General features: G+C 46.6%; 1 protein-coding gene across 1 annotated transcript; it reads left to right on the plus strand.

The window, feature by feature from the left end:
• The first annotated feature begins 661 nt into the window (after positions 1-661).
• On the plus strand, positions 662-11,165 carry SPP2 (secreted phosphoprotein 2). Its single transcript, XM_041400254.1, has 7 exons — positions 662-725; positions 821-945; positions 1,842-1,964; positions 3,475-3,585; positions 5,289-5,343; positions 5,856-5,966; positions 10,867-11,165. Exons 1-6 carry the CDS (start codon positions 677-679, stop codon positions 5,954-5,956), a joined length of 564 nt encoding a protein of 187 aa, XP_041256188.1. The 5' UTR covers positions 662-676; the 3' UTR covers positions 5,957-5,966; positions 10,867-11,165.
• Positions 11,166-19,485: the final 8,320 nt, after the last annotated feature.

The following is a 19,485-nucleotide window of genomic DNA, read 5'->3' on the forward strand; positions in this document are numbered from 1 at the left end:
GTACTTCAGAATGGACATGGTTACACCCATCTCTGCCTTGTAAACAGGCAGCAGCAGGTGAGTTTGTTTGAAGGCCACAGTTTCCAATATAATTTCCAAAATCCTGTTAACTGCTTGGCTGAAACTGCATGTCCCAGTGATCTGCCATGTGCCTGGTGTCAAGGAGGCTTCTCGTGGGTGCTTTGGTCTGCAGGGTGATGGTGGCAGTTCCTAATGGGTGAATTTCCCTCTAGTGCTGGGGAATCCTCAGGGAATGCCAGCTTGGAAGTGCCTCCAGATGCTGCCAAGACATGAAGATCCCGAGTCCAGTGCTAAGGACAGAGTTGGCTCACCCCATGGAAAACTAATGGCTAAAAGAGAACAAAATAACTAGATTCTAGTAGCTTTTGGCTACAAACATATCAGGAATTCCGTGCTCCCCAGAGGGGAATTCAGTCCTGGGAAAAAGGCACAGCAGCCTGCCGATTATCAGAGAATTACTGCTAAATGGAGAAAAGCTGACAACAAATATTTGCTCTCGGATCAATTACGTTTAAAGTGCAATGTTTGGAGCAGAGCTTGGACATGGGGAGGTCAGGTGTAGGATCAAGGCTGCATTTATATAAAGACAGAGGGATATGCACTGGGAATCCTTGCTTGGAAAGGAAAAAGACAGGAGGATTTTGGAAGTCACACTATGAGGATCCTAATTTTTCTCCTCACATTGGGCGTTTTCTCATGTTCAGGTAAATTAGAGCCTTGTCCTCCTTTACAGGGTGGTTTTGGGGAGAAAAGTATAATCCTTCAGTGGACTTCTGATGGAACTGTGCCTCCCTCTCAGGGTTCCCAGCGTATGACTATGACCTCCCTGTCACAGAGGAGGCTCTCAATGCTTCCATTGCAAGGATCAATTCCCAGTCATGGAGCAGAAACCTCTATGGTGTTGTCAGGAGCCGAGTCATGGGAGTAAGTACAAAGACAACGGAGGTCCTTTACCTGAAATGTGCTTTGCTGGGATGGAAAACTCTTTTTCACCCAGTCCTGGAAACCCAGATTAAGTTGGAGGTGGCTGATGCTACTTGAAAGAGGGTGGGTTTGGGCCATTATCTGAAGTTCCAGCTTCAGGAACCTAAATATCTTTTGCATGTAGGTTTAAAATGAAAATACTTTAGGAATTCAGATTTTTCACTCCTAGAATAAAGTCCCAAAATAAATGTTGTCCTGTAGGATTTTGTTGAAAAGTGATGTTTTTAAATACCTCCAGCTTTGGGCCTCAAGCACCCTGCTTCATCTGAAGCTCTTTGCTGGTTAAATGCTCTCACAATTCAGGATTCTTTCTCTGATCTTTATTTATGTCATCTGCCTCTATGCACCAATTCTGGTTTAAATCTGCTAGAGTCTAAGTGCAAGCAAGAAACCCCTATCTGTTTTAATTTGTGGTGCTCAGAATTATACTGGATACTCCCCAAGTTAAGGAGTTAAAACTTCTTAATTCAAAGTTATATTGTCCATGCTCCTGAACACCCTAAGAATTTTCCTTTCTGTTAAAACTTCTTAATTCAAAGTTATGATGTCAATGCTCCTGAACACCCTGAGAACCTTTCTGTTCCTATAGGTGGCCTGTATCAAGTCTCTGCAAGAATGAATGTCAAGATGATGTATGGATTTATACAATTTAGATTAAAACCCCCAAGTATTTGAAAGTAGCGGGAATTTGTTGTTTATTTGGGTTTTTTTTTTGGGGTGCTGCTTTTTAAATTTTTTTAAGTCTCCCATCTTGAGCATTGATTGGACAATGAGGAAAGGGAAAAGAATAATCCAAAAGGACTAATGCTGTGTTGTGTTGACCCTGCTTTCACCAGGTGGACACGTGGGACAGCGATACCTATGGGTTAGATCTGCACTTCAGCATCCATGAGACCGTGTGCACCAAAGCTTCGGGGAGAGACCCCTCTACCTGTGACTTCAAAACTGGCCCTTTCGTGGTAGGTGCCCCTGGTGGGGCTGAGAACCCTCCCCTGTGGTGTTTGTGAGGGTCCCAGGACAAGGGAAGAGATGAATCTGACTCCATGTTCTCAGAAGGCTGATTTATTATATTATGATATGGTTTCTATTCTATTCTATTCTATTCTATTCTATTCTATTCTATTCTATTCTACTCTATTCTATTCTGAATGCTAGACTAAAACTATGCTAAAGAAAGAGAAAGGACACATCTGAAAGCTTAACAACAATGAATAATAAAAACCCGTGACTGACTCCTCAGAGTCCGACAGAGCTGATGGTGATTGGTCATTAAGAAAGACAATTCACATGGAACCAATCAAACAATCACCTACCACATTCCAAAGCAGCAAAACACAAGGAGAAGCAGTCAGATTGTTGTTATTTACATTCCTCTCTGAGGCTTCTCAGCTTCCCAGGAGAAGAAATCCTGGGAAAGGGATTTTTCTGAAAATATCACAGTGACACTCCCCTCCATGCAGTATCTTCTCAGGAAGGGTTGCAGTGCCACTGGTGCTGAGAAGTGAGGAATGTCTGGATGCTTTTGATACAACCTGCAGCATGGAGTGGGTGTTGGGTGGGAAACTCGTCTGCCTGCTCAGTGGGGAGGGCAGGGAGCTGAAAAGAGGATTTGTGTCTGGGAGCAGTATGTAGTGAAGGTATGTGTGCTTATGGGGCCAAATCCTAGGAGGAATGGGTTATCCTCTAAGAGAAGAGGGCAGAAGAGCTGATGTTTCACTTGCTTTTACCTATCTGGGCACCACATGAAGGGTTACATTCTGTGTCGTGCAGATCCCCCCTGTGTGCTGACAGTGCTGATCTCTTTTGGATTTTGCACTCAGACTGAAATAAAAAGGCTCTTGATACAGCTCTTGCTCTCCTCTGAGTCTTAAATCACCAGCTTTGGTGGAAATTGTCCTTGAGTCTGTGCACAGTTACTTGGGCGAAGTCACCTCTCTGCTCTGGAGCAGCAGCTCATGGGTGTGTGGAGGCGGCACCACACAGAATTGTTGGTTATTGCTTTGCTGTTTTTCTTTAAAAACTCAGAAGCTGGCTGCTGCGGTGTTATCCCTGTATCCTAAACTGACACCATATTGCCCTCTTTTTCTTAGGGCAATATGGTAGTGTGAGGATGTGTTTTCCAAACTTGAGTGCAGGTTTAGCTGCAGTTTTTTGTCCAATTGCAGAGGCAACATCTTTAAGGGTAGTTTAACTTCCAGAGCTGGAGCTGCTGTTGGCATAGCCCTGCACTGTCCTTCTCTTTGTTCTGACCTGTGGAAAGGATGTGGAGGTTTGCTCCTACATTGAGCAGGCTCAGAGGTTTGTGCAACAAACACATAGCTGGGGAGCAATAACATGTTGCTGTATAATTGTTCTCAGGCTTCTTTCTCTTGGATTTTTTTTTAAATCCTTCTGCAGGTTCCCACCACCACTGAGGGTTTGTATTGGATGTTTGCTCTATGAGATTGGCTCTGTTTTGTTCTGTTCCAGCCCACTGCTTCCTGCAGAAGCGTTGTGGAAGTCTCTGGGGGGCTGATTGCCAACCTTACTGTGCGGTGCCATCGCAGCACATTCAGCTCTGAATCCATGAGCAGCGAGGAGGTAAGGAAGGGGAAATCTCATTTTTGCTGCCTGGAAGAGTGAAAACTCTGCTAACCCTCTTTTAAAGAGAAGTCCAGGTGTCTGTGTGAGCTCCTGTTGCAGGAGGAGGTTTGGATCAGGAAAGTGGCTGTAGTTTGAAATCCAGCTGTCAGCCGTGACTCTTCCTTTTCCATCACCCGAGGGCTCTGGCCTTGCCTGGGAGAGTGTGACTCTCTGTGGCAGTCTGGCACATCTATCACTTCCAGCACTTCCTTCACTGAGTATGGGCCTGGAGAACAGTGACTGGTACTTCTTGGACACAGACAAATCCCTGTGGCTCTGGCTCTGTTACCAAGCCCAGCTCCCAGCTGAGCTGTCATCACAGTTGGTCTGCTGAGGTCTTTGTTCACTTTTTGAGCACTTTTTTGGTTTTAAGGGTGTTATGCAATGCTGACCTAACCTGGGAATTCCTACTGACTGTTTTTCCAAACTGTGCCAGTGTCCACTTTATCCATGAACTGACTCTTGAACCTGTGTGTCTGCACTTAGAACACAGCTCTACTGTGGGTGTTGTGCTTGAGGGAACACAATTTAACAAGCAAGGATACGGACAGCTTTTATTTTTGGAAAATTCAGGGAGCTAAGTGAAGAATTTGAATTGTAGAATCACAGAATGGTTTGGGTTGGAAGGGACCTTAATGTCCATCCAGTTCCACCCCCTGCCATGGGCAGGGACACCTTCCACCGTCCCAGGCTGCTCCAAGCCCCAGTGTCCACCCTGGCCTTGGACACTTCCAGGGATCTAGGGACAGCCACAGCTGCTCTGGGCACCCTGTGCCAGGGCCTCCCCACCCTCACAGGGATGGATTTCTCCCCAGTGATCCCATCTCACCCTGCCCTTCAGCTCAAGGCCAGTCTTCATTGTCCAGTCACTACAAGCCCTTGTGAAAAGTCCCTCTCCAGCCACTTTGTAAGCAAATAGGATTCTTTGTTACTTTTCCTTGGCTTGAATTGCCAAATTAGCTCTTCATTTATTCTTTTTTTTTTTTTTCCTCAAAATCTCCATTCAGAGCTGGATAGCCAGTGCACCCCAGGAAGCCTGGCTCTGCAGGGCAGAAAGACTGCATGTGGAGCCCTGGAATGTGTAACACAGTCTGGGATGTTCAGGCAGTCCTCTGTGGGTTGACATAACCGCTGTTTAACAGGGCTCTCAGTACAAACACTTGCTTTTACAAGCAGACATCTTCCCCCAAGTCTTCCTTAACCATCACTTAAAATTCAGTGCTGTTGCCATATTCCTGCTGGGGAATATATTTCCTGCAAAGTTAATAAGGAATAAATGCCAAAGGGAATTACTGCACTTGAAAAGTAAAGTGTTTCCCTCTGCAGAGAGCTGCAGCAAGTGAACTGTAGCTCTTGCTGTGGAGCTGTGACTCTGCTCAGGGGATCTCAGCTTGGCTGAGGTGGTGTTGGTGCACCTGTGGTGCTATTTGGATGGGAGAGGGAATTGTGATTGACTGAGGCTGGCATCACAGAACATCCTGAGTTTGATGGGATCGTGGAGTCCAACCCCTGGATTGCAGGAGCACCAGCAGTAATATTGTTATCAGCAAAATCAAGAATGAGGTTTAGAATTACTTTAGTGACCACCTCGTGCCTGAGAGAATGGAGAGGTGGGACTTCTTGCCAGGTGAGGATTTTAAAGAAATGTCTTTAATTTCCAGATGATGCACGTGCCCATAACGACCCCTGACAGGTGGGGCGGTGCTCGCAGGGAAGGTAAGACGGCTCTGCCATGCTGGAATACCCTGACCTGTGTTTTCCTCTTGGAACATCTCAAGGCCATCTGTCTGAGGGAGAAGACAATGTGAAAGATCAGCTCTTTGCTCCTGGTCATGGGCAACTGGTTTTTCCCTTGCAGAGGGGTGTCCAGTTTAGGGTGTATGGAGGGCACTGTCCTGCCAAGCCAGGCCATGCTGAGGTTTATACATTTTTTGGATTGCCAGATTTGTGGTCTCATAACCAGTACTTGTGTGCAGAATGCAGTGCTGAATATTTTCTATTCTAGAATCACAGAGTGGTTTGGGTTGGAAGGGATTGGAAAGACCATCTCGTTCCATCCCTGCTCTTGGCAGGGACACCTTCCACTATCCCAGGTTGTTCCAAGCCCTGTCCACCCTGGTCCTGGACTCTTGCAGGGATCCAGGGGCAGCCACAGCTTCTCTGGGCAATAATCAACATAAGTCTGAAAGCATCTCATGCTTACAGATGTCTGCATGTTCTTTTTTTAGATGATGCCTTTGCTCCTGAAGCCTTCCCTTCAAGGGGAAGAGGCAGCAGCCATGGAGACTGGAACAAACCCAGATACTTCAACCCTGACAAGATGGAATAACCTGGGCTGGGTGAGTGTGGGTTAGAGTTAGGGCTGGGAGAGTCAAAGAACCTGCAGCTCCAGTAACACTGGGACTGCAAAAGGCCATCCCTGCTTTGTTGCTCCTACATCTTTCTGATCCGCACCACCAATGGTGATGGGACTCGAGTTAGGATAGACTTAGGATTAGGCTTAGGTTTAGCTTTTATACACCCTGGGTCTGCAGGTTTTGTGGCAGGGTGGGAAGTGACTGCTCAGTATGAAGTACTTTTAGCTCCTTGGAAGATTGGAAGACATCCCAGCTCCAGAGCTTGTGGCTTTGCCTCACTTTTGAGTTGTCCATCCTGTATCCTCCAACACACACCCGTGCCCTGGGGTGCAGGTAGTGTGCAAAGCATGCAGGAAAATCCTCCAGTAAACTCAGAGTTTGAGTTCAGTGTAGGCTTCTAGCCTTTTTACCCCCATTTGCCTCATGACAAGGACAGTGCGGGGCTGGAGCATATCCAGAGGAGGGATATGAAGGAATGGCCGTGTCTTTGTGCCAAACCAAGTTCCTCAGGGCCACTCAAACAAAAACTGAAGGGATCTGGGAGAAGCACTTGTCTCAGAGAATCCGTGAAGGAGATGTTTGGAAGCCAGTTAACGGGAATGCTAATGAAAGGCAGCCGTGATTTATTGGAGCTGGCAGAGCCTGTCCTACACAAAGCACCTTTGCTGACCTGCCTCTGCAGCTCTGTGTGGGAGCAGCTCTAATTGCTGCTGATGCTTTACCTGCTGTCTTAAGGCCTTAATCTAAAGGGAAGTGGTTTGAAAGAGTTTTAGCAACCGGGAATGAGCTCATTCTTTGGCATGCTAAACAGGTTTAAAGTAGTTGGGAAGAGGAAATTACTTAGTGCTCTGTCTTTGTGATTAAAAAGACTTCCAGCGCTCGGGTACATATCATTAGCAGGTCTCTGTCCCTGTGGAGTGCCAGAACGGAGTGCTCCCTGTGTGTGGAGCTCAGCCCCAGCCTGCTGCGTTGGAAACGAGACAGTTTTAGATGGAATTTAGCACCGGTGACTCACCAAAAGCTAACACATGTTACTCATAAGCATATCCGTGGTAAACCTCCATGTGCTGGAGGAGACAAGCCTCCTGCTCTCCTGGAAACGAGATATCAAAGGAAAACCCAGGCACTCTGCTCTGTTTGTAAGAATTATTTCATTAAATCCATATGCTATTTTAGTTCATCCCTGAGCCACTAAAGCCAATAGACCTTTTTAATCACTGCCTGCCTTCTTAGAGGAATTTCTAACTTTTCTTTGCCTTTGGGAAGTGCTAGGTATCTTTAATTTTCTGGCTCTCAAGAAGAGCTATCCCCTTTCAGCAGCACTCAGAAATGCTTTGTGTTCTTGTACCTAACTTCTAACAAATCTCCAAACCGAAAGCAAGATGTAAAATCTTCCTGAAAATAGAACGTGAAGCAAGCGGGGAGAAATTTATGGTTCTTGAAACCCAGAGCATTTTGAAATTTAATACTTTCTGCTTGCTTTTAAAAATGGGTTGCAAGTGTCATTTATGAAGCTGTATTTCATGCAAGTGTCAGCTATGGAGCTGTTTTTTCCGACGAGTTTCCTGGGTTTTGGACATGTCAGAGGCAGATATATCAGGAGATTTAAAGACAATATCAACTCTACCCCCAAAGCCCCTTGTTTCTCTTGCTTTTATCAATTTGACTTATTAGTTGTAGAGTCTGGAGAGGAATCTTCCTGATTTTGCTGCTATCCAGAATTAGAGGATTTCATTTGAAGTCAAAAATTAAACAGATTTTATGTGTCTGAGGCCAGGAAAAGTTATTCCCTGCTGTTTTTCCTGGGTTTTGGCATATGTGTGATCCTGGCTGGCATTATTACAAGCCATGCAGGGTTTGGTGGGGGCATGGGAAATGAGTGCTGAGTTTTGAAATGGCAGTAGGCTCGACTGGCTTAGCTTAGCTGAGAAGATTTTGGGGGAGGCTGGGGAAATAGCAATTTAATAATAGAAGACTTTCATCTCTTACTGAAAGAACCTGGTGCTGACAGGCAAAGCTAGACAAGTCCAGGTAAGAAATGAAATGTGATTTTTTTTTTTTCTTTTGCACACTAGAATGGGTAACTGACTGCTGCAAAAAATTGCTCAGGCAAGTGGCTGACAGCTTTTCATGCTGGATTTTACATTTCTCAGCTAGGCCTTCTTACCTTTTTGGCTTCAGGAATTATTTCAGGAGAATTCTGTGCTTGACTTTGTGCAAGAAGCTAGTCTAAATGAACTCACTGGTGCTTTGTAGCTCTTTTTATTTATTAGAATGTGCTAAATATTCAGGAGGGGAAAAAAATCAGTGCCATTGTTATATAAAGAACATTTTCAAGTCTGCAGTCTTCAGACCCACTGGTCTGCTGGTGCCTGCAGGAATTAGAAATTGAATATGAAAAAACCCATCAATGATTAATGAGCTTACTTCAGTGACAAGTCCTAATCAGATTTTCTGGATTTATTTCCTCGTCCATCTCCAGAACTGGGGAGATTGTGAAATTCCCGTGGCATGCTCTGGGGCCAGTCTTTCCCATAAATAGTTCAGGCAGACAGGGACAGGAGGGGAGAAAAAGCTGCTGTGCAAGAGCTGATCACCTGTTAACAACCTGAGCCTGCAAGGAGCTGGAGTCTGCTTGATGCTGCTCTGAATTGCAAAGAGGAGCCCAAAAATGGCTCAGACTTGCCGACCACCTTAATCCCCGTGGAGCAAAAGGGTCCTGATGCTTTGCTCTTCCAAAACCACCTGCCTAAGGCAGCTTTTTCTTGTGAATTATATCTGGAGTCTCCCCAGCTGTGCTTCATGTCCTTGAACAGGAAAATCAAGAAGCGAGTTCCTGCCTTTGCAAAATACAAGTAGATGGTGAATGCTGATTGTGTCTTACTCGCTAATCACACGAGGGAAGTGGGTTTTTAACAGGAAATCAGCTTCCTTCAGCATCAAGCTAAGGGGCTTTGATTTCCTCCTCGAGTTTTCTGTATTTTCCTTACAATTGCTCCCTGACTGAGGACCCTGTCACCTGGCACAGCTCGCTGCTGGCAGAGATGGGGTGGTGGCAGTCCTGATTAGCAGCACTGCGACAGACTGGCATCCTTAAACATCAGGGTGGGCTTTTTTCAGTGGAATAGTATCAGGCAGCACTGGGCCTCTTCTCATACCTCAGAAATCCAGGATCTGACCTTCGGAGTGAAATGGGTGCTTGTTTATCTGTCTCCTGTAAATATAATAGCAGAGCAGGGTTCACAGCTCTCCTGAGGTATGGAAAACTGAGCTTTAATCCCCAGTGCCCTCATTAAGGAGCTGCTTGATTTTAGTTGTGGTTTTATATCCTCATGTCTTTGTTTTTGCCTCTCCTGTTTGCCCACCCGCTTTCTACGGTCCTCATAAACCTGCTTATTGCTTTCTGTGGGGGAAAAAAAGAAGAAATAAGAAAGTGAAGCACCAGAGGGAAGGGAAATCCCTGCAGGGTGGGATCTGTTGCAGGGTGAGTGAGCTCCGTGTCGGATGAGCTTTAGGAGCAGTTTGGCGCTTGGGGAAATGTCAGGCTGCTGTTTTATCGCTCCTGCCACAGAGCCTGGCTGTGGTGGCCGAGTCCTCAGTGTCACCTGGCAGCTGTGATGTGCTGTGGCAAGGGGACAGCATGCTTTCATCTGTTCAGAGGCAAAGGACTCAGAGGGAAACAGAGCCAGGCAGGACCTTTCCTGCTGCTGGGGTCAGAGCGTGGCAGGGCTGGGGCAGAGGTGTTAGAGCAGAGAGGAGAGTCGCTGTGACAGCCTCCTGGTGCTGTGAGCAGCAGCAATTTTTGTCTTGCCCTTTGTCCCCCCTCTTCTCGATCTGTTTTGAAGGATTAGACCCACGGAGGAAATCGGTCCTACTTAGGGAGGACATTGAGCTTAGATGATCCCTTGCACTTCATAAGCCCCTTTGTCTAATTCCAGGAGGAAACCAACTGGACTTCCTTCCCTGGAGGTATGGAAAGGGCTCTCGACTGCCCTCAACCTATTGCTCAGTGCTGACTTTTAGAAATGAGCTCCTGAAAGGATCACACAGACAGGAAGACCCTCTCAAAGCAGGGCTGTGTGCCTGAGGTTGGAATACCATGGGATAGAGATCCCTCATCCTACACACAGGAACCCTCCTGAGGGAAGACTTTCTCCTTAAACTGAGCTGGAATTTCCTGTGTTTCCTCTGGTTCCTGTTTCTTCTGTTGTCTCTTGGTCCCCAGCAATGATTGCAGTGGCTGGTCCTGGCATCCCCCATCTCCTGGGCCTGGCTCCAGGCAGGATTCAGTGGCTCCTGGACAAGCTGTTCTTAGACAGTCACTATATTTAATCCCTTACACACGTGTGGACTCTCCTTTCTTGCCCGAATCTGTCTCTAAAATTTTACTAACAAAATTGTCTTACAGAAAAATTTCAGGTTGCCATGGTGACCAACTTGCTGAAGACAGTGTAGGCTACAGGGTGCTGGGGAAGCTGTCACATGTTCCCTTGAAAAAGCACATCTCCCATTTCTTCTGAATATTGTACTCTGCATTCAGATCCATTTCAGAGCAGACCACACATCAGCTTCCAGCCTCAACCAACTCTGCTTTTGAGACTTGACAATACATGTTGATTTGTGTCCCATGGTTCTTATTTCACTGTTGTTAATTTTTCTAACAATCTGCTTCTTTTTATTCCTTTTTTCCCCCCCTAATTAGCCATTGCCACAACATTTGGGCACATATGAAATGTTTTGCATGTGTAGGTTTCTTTTTGCAGATTCCACAGGGTGGGAAGCAAATTAACAAGCAACTTGTTGAAGCTGAATACACTTTTCTCAAGGATGGTTCTAAGACAATTTCTCAGACATTTCTCCTCCTTCTCTGTTTTTAAAGTAGATTGGAGAATAAGAAGAGTCAAGATTAAACTAGATTGGAGAATGAGAAGAGTCAAGATTCAAAGATTCAAAGATCCAGAACCTGATGCCTTGGCCTTTCCTTTTTGGTGAAAAAACTGTTCTTCTGTGGAGTGAGAGTCTTTCCCCAAACTCACTTTCTGCTCATGAGATGCTAAATACACCGTCATCCATCAATAAGCCCTTCTGATGTGTTAGGTATCCCTGGGAGAACTCCAATTTAACTGTGTCCAGGACATTTCCACCACCCCATAATGATGCTATTAAAACCTCATTATTCCATTTGTTTGTTCTGCGTTGCTCTCTGCTTGCTTGTAATTTTCTGTGATGCTCCCGGCTAATTATTGATTATTCAAACGAAAACACCCACACTCAATTCCTGTCTCTCCCGTCTGCAGCAGCTGTGGACAGAACAGCCTCACTCCAAATCCAGAGGTTGGAGTTGAAGTCCACCAGGAATTTGGCTTTAATGGGTTCTTGGTCGCTAATGTGGAGAGCTGGGGGCTGCTAATGACGGTGATTGTCAGGTACGAATGGCTTTTGGAAGAAGGCCAGGTTAGAGCAGACCTCTGGTGTGTTCCTCACCTGGGAAAGGTCTCAGCAGTCTTGTCCCCTTCTCTTCACCCCCTGCACAGAGCCCACCCTGCGGCTCTTGGGGAAATGGAAGGTTGCTGTGCAGCTTGGGGGTTTGTTGGTTTTTTTTTTTTTTCAAAGGATTTGTTAGTCAAAATCAACTTACTTTTCTCTCTAAAGCCACTGTCCCCCCAGTTTGACTCTCACCTCTTTTTCCCTCCTGTTTGCAGTGAGGTAACCTGATTTGTAGGAAATTCCATCTCAAAATCTTGAGAAGATGCAGTCAGAGCCCTCGATAACCCCAGGGCAGCAGGGAGCAGAGGGTGCTGGCAAGGTGCTGAGGTCCAACAGAACAAGGGATGCTTTCCTTTTCCACGGTTGATTTGCTTTGCTTAGATGAACAGGACTGGGAACCTTCAAGGCCAGGCTGGATGGGGCTGGGAGCAGCCTGGGATAGTGGGAGGTGTCCATGCCTATGGCAGGGGAGTGGGATGAGATGGGCTTTAAAGTCCCTTCCAACCCAAATCAGCCTGGGATTCCATGATTCCTTTGCTCGGAATGCCCAGTGCCAGAGTCCTCCATGATCTGTCGCTCTTCCAAATTTTTGTATAGCATCTTCTTTCCCAGTAGGGCTGATTTCACCCATCTGTGCTGATTTTAGGTAGAACCATGACTCTTGGTTGGACAGGAACAGCCTAGGTGCTTTCTGAAACTCCTGAGCTCGAGAGATTGTGGCTTAGGTCTTTTTATGTGTGTCTTTCTGGCCCAGGTGAGCAGAAGACTTTCCTGGCCTGTTTCTCCAAGACCTGGCTTTGTTTCCTGGAAGGGATGAGGTGGATTGACACAGGAAATAGCTTCAGCTGGGCATGTACTCTTCCCTGTTTCACTCTTGCTTTTCCCAGTTCCCCACAGACAGTTCTCAGGGCCAGGAGTTGGATTCAACAATCTTTGTGGGCCCCTCTGACTCAGGATATTCTCTGACTTTATATTTTGCTAATATGTGATAATTCAAAGTGCACTTCTCTACACACTCACAAACACAAATTTAAAAAAAAAAAGAAAAAAAAAAAAGAAAAAAAGGAAAAAAACCCCCCCTTTTTTTTTTTTTTTTCGTTTTTTCTTCCCACCTCCTAGCCAAAATGATTGCAGTGTACTTTAAGCTCCTGGCTGCATGCATTGAAATGCCTTCACACCTAGGAGGTGCTGATGTGGCATCTGCTGTGCAGATGTTTATCTGGCAGCAGGGAGCAATATTTCCTTTGTCCACATTACTTTCCGGAGGTTTTCCTGGTCCCAAATTGCTGACTCAAGCACTCGGTGCTCCAACATACCAATGACCCTTGCTAGGGATGCTCCCTTCCAACTCGCCTGGCTCAGAGTTCGGTCTGTGTAAGCAGACCATGAGTTTTGTTGTTGAATTTTGCTTGGGGAGTGGAGATTTATGCAGCAGCAGGGACAGGGAGGGATCTTTCCCCACACCCTTAGAGGCACTACTTGCCCTGGAAGGAATGTGCAGAGTAGAAATTCTCTCCTCTTGCAGACTTTGAGGCTGTTCAGAAACTCTGAGGCAGCAAAAAAGGGAAGGGAGACAGCAAAGCCACGGGGGATGAGACTGGGCCTTGCTGCATGCAGGGTCTTCGTAGCTGTTTGAGCTTTGTTGTCTTACCAGAAGGTGAAATGTTGTCACCCTTCCACTGTAGGATGAGGAAAGAAGTAAGAGTTTGGATTTGTGTAGTGATTTGGGGAATGAACAGGAGCAACTGCAGCTGCCCACACGGGACAGGACACCCGGCCCCTGCCCAGACCTCCAGCACTGCAGTCTGTCCCCAGGGAAGCATGGAAAGTGCTGACTTCCTGCTCTCTGAGAAAAGCAGTAAAACCTGCATCCACGGCAGAATCACTCCTTTCATATTCATTTTCTCTGTTTGGTTTTTTTGTACACCCCGACACTTTTTATGCTGACAGTGTCTGGGCAGGAATTCCCATGGTGTGGGATAGATGAAGGACAACACCACACAGTGATACTGCAGAAAAACTGGGATCAGTTCCCTTGTCTCCCTTCAGTCAGCACTTGTGGAATCTGGGCTCCAGGGTGCCACAGCATCTCATTTGCCAGACCCTCTTTTTGGCATCGTGGCACACACAGATGCTCCGTGATGGACACCCCACCCCTGGAAGTGTTCAAGGCCCGGTTGGACAGTGCTTGGAGTAACCTGGTCTAGTGGAAGGTGCCCTGAGATGGTCTTTAAGGTCCTTTCCAGGCCAGTCTGTGGCTCTGTGATCACTGCCAGGCACTGGTGTGGTTTATGCCACCACGGGACTGGCATTGGTGTGTTGGTAGCCACACATCAAATTCTGTTTACATGGGCTAGCTGGGAATGAGTAGAGCTACCAGCAATAAAGATGGGCCCAGTCCTACCTGGAACTAGCCAAAAAAAGTTCCCAAATAGCAGAGATGATCAGCTGGATGGAGCCTAGCCCATGGCAGAGAGAAGGCTGCTGCTCATCCTGGAGGAATATGGAGATTTCCAGGCATATGCTCGGCTGTCAGCAACCTCAGCTCAGGCTGCTCGTCCAGCCTGACCCCTGGATGATCTCTCTGAAATGAAGAAAAGGCATTTATTGCCAAACCCATGTCCTGATCCAGAGTGGGGAGGTGTTGGGAGCAGGACCTGAGCGTTTTCCCACTGGGAGCGTGGGGCTGGAGCAGGTCTGCAAGTGTGAGTTCATCACAGACACTTGGGAGGGTCCCGAGGAGCCACAGCTGTGCTGAGGGTGGGGAACATCCTCTGTGGCACAAAGAACCAGTGGCTGATCCCAGGGCTGTCGGTGAGCCTGGCTGGCCACTCCTGCTCCTGCTTCCTGCTGGTGCTGATGCCCACTAGATGTCAGAATTGAATAAAGGCAAGGGGAGGCAGCATCTCTGTTCTCAAATGATTCCTCTTTCCCCCCTCCTTCTGATTTCTGGCCAGCTGTGTGATAAAATGACCTTTGTGCAAGGAGGGTTGGTGTGTTTAAATGATGAAGAGAACAGGGGATGCAGAGGAGAAATGACTGAGACAAAAAATCCTGGCCAGGTTGGAGTGCTTGTTTGGCCTGTGGCAGCCCAGAGCTCAAATTCTGCTCCAGGCACAATGATGGTTTTGCTTTTTACTCCGTGGACAGTAGAATTTTCTTTCTCCTGCATGACAGACTAATCCTTTTTGATAAAATGGCTTTAAATCAGATTTCCCAGCCTTGGCTTACTTGTCTTGGATGTGCAGTAAGAGGAAAGCTTGGCCTTTGGTAAGAGGAAAACTAGAGAAATAAATGCTGCTTGTGGAGGGGTTTGATTTCAGAATTGAAATCTTCTACCTGTTCCCAGCTCCCATCTCAGCTCTTACTGAGGAGCTCAGCTCATTCACTGCAGCTGCTTAACTTTAGCAAGAGCATCCTAATGCCTCTTAAAGATTAGGTGCGCTAATTAATGCTTCCACAACCAGGAAGAAATCTGCTCCTGTCTGACATTCACAGCTGCCACAGTGTTTGCTCCCTTCAAACCTCCTGCTGGCATTAAAATCCTGATTTCCCCCCCTGTTTTTTTCCCAGGACAAATTGTTGCCTCTCTCTCAGGGCACAGTGGGAATTCTCTGAAGGAAATGGAGTGCCAGCACTTGGCGATCATCATGTGGTGGAGGCTTCTGAGAGGGTGGTGGTGATGTGTCTGTGGGCGCTGCTTATCCCCTGTGACAAACAAGAAGTCTGGGCTGGAAAACCAGTGTTAGACCTGGAAAGGGGAGCTTAAAACACAGGTCTTAACTCTCCCAAGGAAGTAAAGCTCCTGGAAGTTATCTAGATGTTCACTGGAGATTAAATCAGGGGGAGATTAAGCTGGGAGAAAAGTAGCCCAAGAAGGAAATTGGGATTTCATGTTGGCCTCCAGAGACCAAACTGGTTTAGGGCATTATTTATCTGTGAGACGTGAAGGAGGAGACCACCAAGAAAACCACAAAACCTGGCAGGATCCCAGGGATTACAGGCCTTGATTAATGAGAGTTTGAAAAGAATATTATGTGCTTGTGGAATATTTTTTCTGAGCAGAGGGAAGGTGATGCTGCTGGCTGAGCCTCCTGATCTGGAATGAATAATGGAGAGGAAAAAGACCCCAGCATCCCAAATGGAAGGCTGTGGATTTAAAGAGTAAAGGAAACCCCATAATCACATCAAGAAGAGGTCCTGTGCAGAAGAATGGGGGCCAGAAACATTTCAGCCTAGGGCTACATGCCACGTGTGGGTTGCTGGGATAGACTTAGAAAGATTGAAACTTTCAGGTTGGAAAAGACCTTTAAAATCATCAAGTCCAACTGTCAACCTAAAAATGGGGCAGCAAAACCCCAACAACTTCTTCTGTGCATGTTTCAAAGGTCTTTCATTTCCTTTTGTCTTTGAATACTGCAGGCAGTCTTGTTCAAGGGTGAGAAATCTCCATTAGGCAGGCTTGCCAGGGGCTTTGGGAGAGGATAGATTGGATAAAAAAGACAAACCAAAAAACTCTGGTGTGGTCTCTGATGCAGGGGCTGCTAAGGAATATTTTTATACCTTTCCTGCTTAGTGGAATGGTCTTCCAGGGTATTTTGAAGGGAAGAAGCTCTGACTACAGGTAATGCTAGAACCGATTGCAAAAGCCTTTGAGTTGTTTGGCTTTCTAAGCTGGTGTTTTATTAATTGCCAGCTTTTTGCCCTCTTGGAGAGAACAGGAAAAAAACCCCACTTGTCCATGCAATTTTTTTCCAGCTTCTTGAGCTCTTTTAAAGCATTCACAGGTCATGCTGGTGAATTTTCTGGAACAGGCCCCACAACACCTTTCCTAGCAGAGAGAAGGGGACTCAAATACATGAGGTTTATGCAACAAGAAAGACACACACCCCCTTTCAAATGGTTGGAGCAGTGGATCTGTGCATCTGCAATATGTTCAGTGAACCAAAACACAGCTTTTTGTCCTAAAAGCTTACATGCCAAAGTTTGAAAATACACCTGTTGAAGTGGAGGTGTCTGAGGAAAGACCAAGAGGGAGGGGTTGCGTGCTCTTTGGAGAGTGTCAAAGATTTCAGTTCACTGAAAGAGGATGGAACTAAAGCCTAGAGCGGAAATAACAGGCCCTGGTTTTCTGCCACGATTGCATGACTGTATCTTTCTTTAAAATGACTGTTCATTATGACTATTTCATCACAAAATGACTCTGTAGTTGCTCTCTGCTGTTGGGCAACAGGCCGTGTCCTGACACTTCTGCATTTCTCTCTGTCTTGAAACAGCTCTGCATAAAGTTGCCAGCAATCCAGTTCCCCTAAAAACTCCTATTTTTGAAGAGAACTTACTGTTCATTGGAAGCATTGCCTGATGCCACGGTGAGCAAGAGCAGAGATTCTCAGCGTGGTGCTCATGCCTGCCTTCGACTGACATTTGCAGCGTTGGCTCTGCTGGAAAGAGAAGCTCAGCTTGGAGCAGAGGGCTGGAATCCCACAGGGATGTGCTGGGAGGTTGGAGCCTGCCACGATTTGAATGTGAATGCTGCTGGTGCAGGAGGCTGCCCTTGTTTTGTATTCACAACCACGTTCTGATACTGCAGGGCTCTTGGCCTGCCAGAGGATTCCAAAACCTGGGAACCTGGTTTGTAGGAGCTGAGTGGGATCTTTGGAATCCACCCCTCTGAACAGCCAGAGAAACTGCAAGGCTCAAGTCTGGGGTTTAAAACTCCCTCTTTTTCTTTGCTTGATGCCAGGGCTGTTCATTCTGTGGAACCTAATGTGTGAGTGGTTTTCCTTCCGACCCCAAGCATTCCCAGACCTGCCACCCTTTGTACAGCCCTAGTGGAAGGAACTGGGCTGGTTTCACCTCGAAGCTCCCAGAGCCAAGGGCCAGTTTGCCAAAAGTTTCTCCTGCTTGTGCCTTCCCTTTGCTCCTAGAGAGAAGGAGAAACAGAAGAGATCTGTGTTTACATGGAAGAGACGCTTTTCAGCTCTCAGCTAAGGGGAAGCATTTCTGCCCATATGTGCAATTTGCCAAGAGTGGGAAATTCACTCCTTAGCAGCCCATGACATATGGCAGAGATCAGGAAAGGCTCAGATGAAGTTCTTGTGAGCACTTTGCCTTGTCCTTCCTCAGATATGTCATCTCTTCCCCACTGGGAGAGCAGAGTGATGTGACTGCTGTCCCAAAAACACACCTCCCCAGCCCCTAAAGTGTTAAAAATTGTGGCAAGAGCTTAGTTCCAGAGCTGGTAAATGATGTTCTGAATGGCTGAGCCCAGCCTGGGCCAAAACTCCATGCCAGGTTCCCTTGCACTAATCCAAATTAAAGTCACCACAGGACATGCTGCTGCGTGGGGGGACAGAGCACAAATGTTCTGCTGTGATCACAGACCTGTAGGCACTTGCTAGCATGGAGTGCTGCCCACTTTGAGGTTACTTCCTCTTTTGAGTCCACTTTTAGAGGAGAATTAAACAAGTCAGCCACCATCTGGCTCCAAGACACTGATTTCAGCAAAAAAACAATCCCAAAAAGTCTGTCTTCCCCTCGTTTCTCCCCCCTCATCCTGCTCTTTGCTGATCGGGGACAGCCAGTTCAAGTGTGCAGGGGGAACAGGAGCTGGGAACATGAAAGGCAGGGAGACAAGGCAGCTCTGAAACTAGGTTAGAGATGAAACGAGCCTGAAATTTGGCAGCTGCAGGCAAGGCTGGGTGGCCCAAGGGAAATGGCTGAAAATGATTGATGAGATAAATGATTAATGAAACAGTGAGATTAGCCCAGCACGGGGTTGCGTTTCTGTTTGGATCCCAAAGACACGAGCCAAGAGGAGCTGGGTGGGTGTGAGGGATGCAGAGGAGCAAGTGCAAGGGCAGCATCTCCCAGAAGGCAAGGAGATCACTCAAGTCAGCCTCATGTTGGTGTTATTGCACCTCCCGGGGTCTAAAATATGCCCCCCTGTTTGGAGGGTTGACTCATCATTTGGTAAAGGATTTGCCATCTGCACAGCTCTCGCTCTCTCTGCAGCTTAAATAGAAAGAATTTAATTTGAATCTCATTTTGCACATTGTTTTCTCTCTTACCTTCCCTGCCATCCACTGAACACCTGGGCAGGGCAGGTTTTTTTTTGGTGTATCAGGAATTTTGGGTCTCCTTGGCTTCCAGGGGCTGTTTATATGGGGATAGGAGTAACCTTGGGGTGGGGTTGTGTGTTCAGGTCTCATTCTGCTTTTCTCCTGGCAGATATTTCTTTCAGGAAAGCAGGATGTTCCAATAACAGCTAATCTGTCACACTGATGGCTGTGTCAGTGGAGTCTGAATAAGAGATTGATCTGTGTTTACCCCCCCCACCCCCCCACCCAAACTCCTTGGAAGATTTTGGAACCAGGGGAGTGCTCATGGGAACTGGTTGCATCTGCTGTTAGATTAATAGAGTCAGCCCTTGGAATGACATAACCATGCCCTCGGGGGTTTGGGGTTCTTTGCCAGCTTAGAAGACAAATGCATCATTGTGTGACTCCATGTGATCCCTGTTGCTCAGACCCAAATGCTTACAGCACACAGCAGTGCAAACCCAACCTGTCCATTAGGAGGTGGCTTGAAGAACCTTCCTCTTTGGACCCATCACGTGAACCTTTTTCTTTCCAGAATGCAGACACAGGTGTTGGCTGGCGTGACCTAACAAGTGGCTATGCCCTCCAAAATAAAACACCAAGATTTTTAGTGTGGAAAGTAGTAAAGGCAAGAAGATTTTCAGAAAGGTGTAAAAGCCTTTAGAAACAGAAAGAGCAGAGAAACAGAGAACTAGCTGCAGCTGCTAAGTCTGAAAGCAGCAAAAGTTACAATGGTACAGTAAGCAAAGACATTAAACAATAGCTTGAGTTTTAGGCTTAGCTAAGACAGACCTTAAAACTGCAGGAAAATATACTTAGCAAGATAGTAGAAGGTTTTAAGCTTAATAATGAAGTATTGTGTACTGTTAATAGAAAGAAGACAAGTGAGCATTGTGTGAAGCAAGTGTATGTAT

This window comes from Onychostruthus taczanowskii, unplaced genomic scaffold, assembly GCF_017590055.1.
Source record: "Onychostruthus taczanowskii isolate IOZ18803 unplaced genomic scaffold, ASM1759005v1 scaffold176, whole genome shotgun sequence".
Lineage (NCBI taxonomy): Eukaryota > Metazoa > Chordata > Aves > Passeriformes > Passeridae > Onychostruthus > Onychostruthus taczanowskii.